The sequence below is a fragment of the Melanotaenia boesemani genome, chromosome 2 (genome assembly GCF_017639745.1).
Source record: "Melanotaenia boesemani isolate fMelBoe1 chromosome 2, fMelBoe1.pri, whole genome shotgun sequence".
Classification (NCBI taxonomy): Eukaryota; Metazoa; Chordata; class Actinopteri; order Atheriniformes; family Melanotaeniidae; genus Melanotaenia; species Melanotaenia boesemani.
Genome location: NC_055683.1, coordinates 22,186,756 through 22,194,350, shown reverse-complemented (window position 1 = coordinate 22,194,350; position 7,595 = coordinate 22,186,756). Strand labels below are relative to the sequence as shown.

The 7,595-nt window shown below is 40.1% G+C and overlaps 1 protein-coding gene across 2 annotated transcripts; it reads left to right on the top strand.

The window, feature by feature from the left end:
- Positions 1 to 1,609: 1,609 nt before the first annotated feature.
- Positions 1,610 to 5,315, top strand: tob1a (transducer of ERBB2, 1a). 2 transcript variants are annotated; one of them, XM_041968050.1, is made up of 2 exons: positions 1,610 to 1,881; positions 3,076 to 5,315. In XM_041968050.1, exon 2 carries the CDS (start codon positions 3,293 to 3,295, stop codon positions 4,310 to 4,312), a length of 1,020 nt encoding a protein of 339 aa, XP_041823984.1. In that variant the 5' UTR covers positions 1,610 to 1,881; positions 3,076 to 3,292; the 3' UTR covers positions 4,313 to 5,315. The 2 variants fall into 2 exon arrangements, with proteins under 2 accessions (XP_041823984.1, XP_041823992.1); XM_041968058.1 differs by having other exon boundaries at positions 1,610 to 1,885.
- Positions 5,316 to 7,595: the final 2,280 nt, after the last annotated feature.

Sequence of the window (7,595 nt, the reverse complement as noted above, 5' to 3'; positions counted from 1 at the left end):
GCCTTGAAAAGCGCTATATAAATCTAATCCATTATTATTATTATTATTATGGCAGCTTTCCTAAAGGACATGTGACATTAGATTGTGCTGAGCTGTTCACAATAAAAACAACCCTCAAAGCTTTGCCAGGACTGTGGGAGACAGGGTGCTGTTGGCAGTTGACTTGCTCTCCTACCCACTTTCCACTCCAAGATAGACGTGAATCTGAATATACACCGCAATGTCAAACCATATAATCTCTCCTCTACTATTGCCCCTGCCTGAGCTGCCGTCTGTCTTCTGTGTTTGATCCTGAGTACACTATCCACAGGAGCCCTTTTGCCCATATCCACAACTCACAATAAGCACATGACTCTGCTTGGCAAACTTAAGTGCTTAAAGAATGTCTAAAGGTCCACTCTGTCACTAAACCTCCTTTTCCGTGACAGTCACAGCTGATGTGATGAGAAAAACAAGGTATCCCACATATAATGAATATCAAGATAGCAACAGCTTTGAAAACAATAATGCAAGATAGATTTTGTATATTGAGTGTCACATCCTGCTTTTAGATGTTATTTTTAACTGATTTGTGCTACTTAATCTTACATTCCAACATGCCCATGATTACCACCATTAAAGGTTTTGTCAGTACACTTTGAAACACTCACTTTTAACTTCTGTGACATTTAATTAATCATTGCAGCTTCAATAGGCTTACATTGTTCAACGGTGACTTCATACCATTAACATACAGCTATACGTGTTAGAGCACTTTAAATTGGTCAACAGCGTGCGTGCAGTGCATGGATGACGTGCTCAACCGACATCAGCACCTTGGATACGGGTACACCATTCACCGTAGGGCTCCTGCCCCGTTTTGGACCAATCAGCGCCTGTGTTTTCCAGATAGCACTCAGCACCACCCACACTGCTGCCAGCTGTATTGCTCCGCTGTAGGGAATCTCCTCTCAGGCAATGTAACTATATTCATCATAACTCCTGCAGTTTGACATGTCAGGTTACAAAAACGTATTATGTACAATGTCTGTTTAAAATCGGGTTATGCCCTATATTATGAGATAATAATAACTTAAATGGCTTATCTGTTTAGAATAAGTTTGACAAATTCATTTAAAGGGCGTTGAGCCTTCTGCCGTGCTTAACAAGCGTGCATCAAAAGCACACTGTCTCCACTATTGCCTCCTAATGACGGTGAAACCAGTCTATATGTTCCTGGAAAGACTGATAGAAAATATGTACTCACGTCACGCCACTTTGGCGTCTTCGTGAGTATTTGTTTCATGACAATTCAGATATTAACGCATTTTTCTGTAAAATTCTGTTTCCGTGTTAACAACAAATATATTTTTTTCCTTTCACTGTCAGCAAAGACCTAGGTTATCTCTGACGCAAGCACTCATCACAGGCGTTTCTCTCATTTCTCAGAATCATATATCAGATTGACAGTACAATTTAGCCAATCAGAGTACGACGTTTGCAACTCTTTAAGGGCGGGACTCGTTTTTTAGACCAATTGCAGTCATTAGTATTGTTTTGACCTCTGAAACCGCATCACCGCCTACCTCGTGCCCATGGCGGAGGAAATCTATAAATAAAGGGAACGCCGTACCAGAAGGGGACGAAGTTGCTAAACTCCCGTGTAGGAGGGAGCTACTCTGCAAAGCCTGCTGAAAGAGGAACCAAACTAAACAAAACATAAAATAACTTAAAAAATAGAAAACGAAGCAAGCCGTAAACGCCAATCCTCCGAAATCTACACGTACTGGAATACTTTTTTTGTAACGTTGCTAATATATTCTATGTGAAGAAAGTATACTTTTTTTCTATTTGCACTAACGGTACTTCAGAGCTACTGAGAATCTATTTTTTACAAAAAAAGTAAGTATTTTAAGGTTTTAATATGCGTATTGATGTTTTAAGTTCTATAAAACGGCATTGTATATCTATACTTTTCTATTCTTATTTCCTCCTTCGGTTCACGAAGTTAGGTGTGTGTGTGTGCGTGCGTGCGTGCGAAAAAAAGTGTTTTTACTATCATTAATTTTATCTCCATAAAATGATAGTACTTCGGTACAGGCGAGAAGGAAAAAAATGGTCTGATGAGCTCCGATTCTGTAGCATATTACTGCCTGGTTTTGGTAGAAACGGTTGTTTTACTGGCTTTATCTGTTGTATTACAATATGTCAGAGACGAATAAAATATCTACAAGAACCTATAACGTGACCAGACTACTGCATGCTGATCATGGTTGAGGAGTAAAGGTTGTCGTGGATTTCTTGTCTAAATATATTTCCTTATGACAGGTTACAGAAAATAATCCACTCTTAGATATTCGAGCAGGCAGCAGTTGCAGTGTAGTTAGCTTGCTAACTCGTTTCAAGTAATATCATCGTACAGATTCTCGTACTTTTAGTATATTCGTTTAATCAGTAGTCCATTTTCTCTTGTCTGTTTGGAATTGCTAAACATGGGTGTTGACATAGTTTGTCAGGGCTTATTTCGACAATGTTTGCAACTAATCGCAACTTCACGCATAGAAACAACCCCACGACATGGCTGTAAGCTTTGAAATCCACCCAGATCATTTCCTCATCGACTTATCCACCATTCGGAATAATCGACAAGGCATTAACTTAGCTAAGTTTACTATTAAGTATTACTGCAGCAGTTTTCATTCCCTGCCTTATGGAGGCAATCTAATAGCTTATTATGTAAGAGGATTCCCAGTTCTAGTGACGGGTTAACAGACCTGACACCTACGTTTTTACATTTATATGCCAAATAAACAAAGAGAGAGAGAGAGTGGAAAAAAAAAAGCTGGATCCCAGATAAGCTGGATTCATATGATTATTTTAGCTACAACTCTCCTTACATTTTCCCAAACGTTAAGGCTCACTGTAGTCAAAACAATAACACACTTTTGGACTGAGACAGATTACTAATTAAAGGATACTTATAGTATCTGTTAACTGTAAAGGCCAATTAACACATTTTCAGTGAAAAAGTAAAATTATTATTTTCAACATATTCATGTTCACTCAGTCTTTTTTTTCACCTTGTGATTGTTCCAGGAAAAATATATATCACACCCTGAGGAAGGACACCACCACATACAAAGCCAGCTCTTTTAAATTTGAACCAGTTTCATCCAAGTCCTGGTTGCTTTCTCCATCCTGCCTGGAGCACGTCTGTGTTGCCAAACACGGATAAACCGAGCAGAGCCAGTGGACACATTCAAGGTCACACACAGCTAATCTTCACGCACCTGGTACACTTCAGCAGTTCACTATGCAGCTTGAAATCCAAGTAGCTCTCAACTTCATCATCTCATACCTGTACAACAAGCTGCCAAGGCGGCGGGTGAATATTTTTGGTGAGGAACTGGAGCGGCAGCTGAAGCAGAAATATGAAGGACACTGGTATCCAGACAAGCCATACAAGGGTTCAGGATTCAGATGCATCCATGTGGGGGAGAAGGTGGACCCTGTCGTGGAGAAGGCTGCCAAAGAGAGTGGGCTGGACATCGAGGATGTTCGCAATAACCTGCCCCAGGATCTCAGCGTGTGGATTGACCCCTATGAGGTGTCCTACCAGATTGGCGAGAAGGGGCCAGTCAAGGTGCTGTATGTTGATGACAGCAATGAAAGTGGATCCGGCAATGGAGGGCTCGATTTGGACAAGGAGATCAAGAACAGTTTCAACCCAGATGCGCAGGTCTTCATGCCCATCAGTGAGCCTGTGAACGGCGCCTCTCCAGGTTCCAGCTCTCCCTCTCCTCCTTTTGGCCACTCGGCAGCGGTCAGCCCCACCTTCATGCCCCGCTCCACACAGCCTTTAACCTTCACAACAGCCACCTTCGCTGCCACCAAGTTTGGCTCCACTAAGATGAAGAGCAGTGGACGCAACAACAGTACCGGCGGCGGTGCTGGGAACAAAGTGGCACGTACCTCTCCCACCAACCTGGGCCTGAATGTGAACAGTCTCCTGAAACAGAAAGCCATCTCCACCTCCATGCACTCGCTCTATGGGTTGGGACTCGGTGCCCAGCAGCAACACCAGAAGCCCTCGGCTCTGTCCCCCAATGCCAAGGAGTTTGTGTTCCCCAGCCTGCAGGGCCAGGGCAGTCAGAGTGCTCTGTTCCCCGGGGACAGCTCGCTCAACCTCAGCCCGCTGCAGTACAGCAATGCCTTTGATGTGTTTGCGGCCTACGGTGGCCTTAACGACAAGTCCCTCATGGATGGCTTGAATTTCAGCTTAAGCAACATGCAGTATTCTAACCAGCAATTCCAGCCAGTTATGGCCAACTAGTACATGTAAAGGTACTACTTAAGCTACTACTTCATACAGAAACGACCAGAGATAATGTGATGGGGGGAGGGGGAAAACATAAATGCACATTTTGAAAAATGGAAAAAAAAAAAAAAGTAAACAAACAGAATGTCAAGTTAAAAAGAAAAAGTGACTTGTAACCTGTAAGATCTAAGTTTCAAGTCTAAGAGCATGAGCCCGAGGGTGAATTACTTTGCCCCCTTGAGTTGTATTTTTTATTTTATTTTATTATTTTTTTTTTACCCTCAAACAATGAAGCTTGTAGTACAAGATGTCCAAGCTTGGTTACCTAAACTTCAGAATGCATAATTTTTTCTTTTGCCAACCAAGCACAAACTATTTTTTTTATGTGACTGTTTTAAGATATAAACAAGACAAAAAAAAGAAGAAAAAAACAAACAAAACACCACCACAAGTCATGGCCTCTTTCAGTATTTAAACCTAACTGGACACCGCCAGTTTTTCAAGAAATTGGCATAAGTGGGATTTCTGGTCTTTTTCTAATTGTATAATTTAATTTAGTACAAAGTTTGTAAAATATCAGAGTATCTATTGTTTCTACGACATGGTATTGCATTTATATCTTTTTACTACTCCAGTGATCTGTGATGGCTGCAGCAACTTTTGTTTTCTTTTTTTTTTATTGAAATTATAAAAATGAATCCATCTTTAAAAAAAAAAAAAAAAAAAACAAACAAAAAAAAAAACATTGACTATCCTAAAGATTGTGTACAGAATATTCCGTAGTGGTGGAATTTAAGAATATTTGCTTTTTTGAAAAACATAAGAGTTGTATTTTCTGTTAAGAGTTTAAAGATTTTTGCTATATTATGGACAAAATGTAATCGTATATTAATTTTGTACCTACATTGTGCAATACTTGATAAAAACAAACGGTATAACAAAGTATTCGGAGTCAGTGTCTTACATGTTAAGAGGGACTGATAGTTTATTAAGTTTGTATTAAAAAGCTTGAAAATAACACTTGTTCAGTTTGTCATTGGTGTTTGTGACTGAGCTGATGGAGGCGAGTCATCAAGGCATTTAATGCAGTGTGTTGAGGTTTTCTTAACATGTTGGGACAAGTTTAGTTTCTACCCTCAAGTCATAAATTGGGCGTTTCCTCAATCTACCACTCATTCTAGATTACATTTTCAGTACATTTCACATCCTGTACTTACAATATCGATCATTCTCTTACAAAGACAAATAACACTTTAAAGGTAGAGATTAATTAAAACAGTCTTTCAGGTGCAAAATGATCTTAATATGAACATACCCAGTACAATTGCAGTTGCAACATTACTGCGGATATATCAACACACACCCTTTGCAACATATTTCACACCATGAAAGGTGTGTTGGCTAACAGTTGATCCTGCTTCAGGTGTCACTACACATATGTTTAGTGGGTGTGTGACAGTGTGACCTCCTGAACTTTAAAGCCTAACCACATGAGGCTGTTAGCTAACAGGCTGCTAAGCCATGCAGCAGCTTTTGGGTGTCATAAGCTGCACAGCTGACAAACTGAAACAAAGATGGTTCTCATATTTGTGATGTGAATACATATCTGCAGATTCTCTCCCAATAAAACACCATTATGCAGCTATTTGACATATCTGCATTAGCTTGTATGGCTGCTAAGATGGACATGTACTACAATAAGGAAGTCAGAGTCATTCACAGCTGTGATGACGCAGTGCTTTCTGATAGTGTTGATGAGTGTGGTTTAAAGCCAAGCTGGTCGGTTACATTTCACCCAGTATGTGACCTGTTGATGGATAACTAGCAGGAGTGTTTATGCACTGATTCCAATATCTACTCCCTAAGCGAGTATTTTACTACTTCAAGCCTGCAGAATAAGGAAATGACTGGACAAAAATCAAGAAATGAATTGTAATAAGTCTTTTATGATCAAAGCTAATTTTAGCTTTGGATTTTTAGTCCCTGAAAGTTTCGCTAAAGAATTTAAGCCTTTCTGAAGCCATTATAATTATTCCCTGGATAATTTGACACAAAAAAATGGTCACTTTGAGCTTTCAGGGTGACGTTTGGGTCATAAACCCGCAGATTTAATCACTCGGTTGTGGAGCAAAGTCAAACTATAAATGCTGAAGGTCATTGTTTTTGTAATTTCATCTGTGACTTTATTTTACAGTTAAAAATAGACTTTCCTCATGAGTACAGGGTGGGATTTCAGCATTGACTTTCAGATGTAGTTCTGATGAGAGACTTTTGGTCACTTTATGCCAGTACTTGCTGGCTTACCCTGCTGGCACATCAGAGTCCCCCAGGAGCTGGCTCATCATCACTTGTCTGTCTGCCTGTCCCCTGATACACTCAGGGCTTGATAGGGCTGAAAAGTTCGGTACGTGTGCACGGTTATCTCGGCCGCTGATACAGGGTCTGGTGGGAGAGAGTTTGTTTATCTTAGTGTGTGTTGCTGTATGTGTGTACATGTATGACAGTCTGAGTGAATGTCTGTGAAAATAGCTTCTGGTGGATAAAATGACTACTTCTTACACGCCTGATCCATTTGCTGTTTATTTTTGTTGACACTTTGCTGTGTATGAGCAAAAAAAGGCGAGTCATATATATCAGCTCACTTATCCTCTAGGCTATGATACAACAAATAGTGTAGTTTAGAAGAAAATATAAGCTGAAGACTTATGAAGTTTAGATAAAATAAAAGGAGGAATTTTATATGTAATGTATGCTATAATGTATTTTGATTGGAAATTCTAATTGAAGAGTTATTAAATCATTATTTCTACCCTCTACACAGCTTTAGGTGTGAGAGAAGGACCTTGGAGGAAAAGAAGAAAAACAATATGATGTGAAAGCCATTAAAATGCAGAGCTAAGAATACCAGAGGAGAGAAAATCCATGGGAGAGTGAGCATGAGATCAGAATAGCACAAAGAAACAAAGAGAGACATGAGTTTGATTAAAAAGGAGAGATAATGAAATAGGTGACCAGCAATGTGACCAGCAAGTGAAACATTGCCAGCACCACTATCGATGTTAATTTAATGCCAAGCTCACCCCCCTCCCTTACAGAACCCCCACCTCGTGTCATAAAAACAGGTGGAGCTCAGCTCAGTTTGTGTCCCAGCGAGTTGACGAAGCCTTATGGTAATGTCACCCTCCTCAGCAGGAAAAAAAAAGAAAAGAAAGTAAAGTTAATGGCTTTGCAGTGGTCCAACTCCACATCTATTTCTGGAAGCACGCTGTAGCTGATTGAGCAATGATAAGCTGGAAGG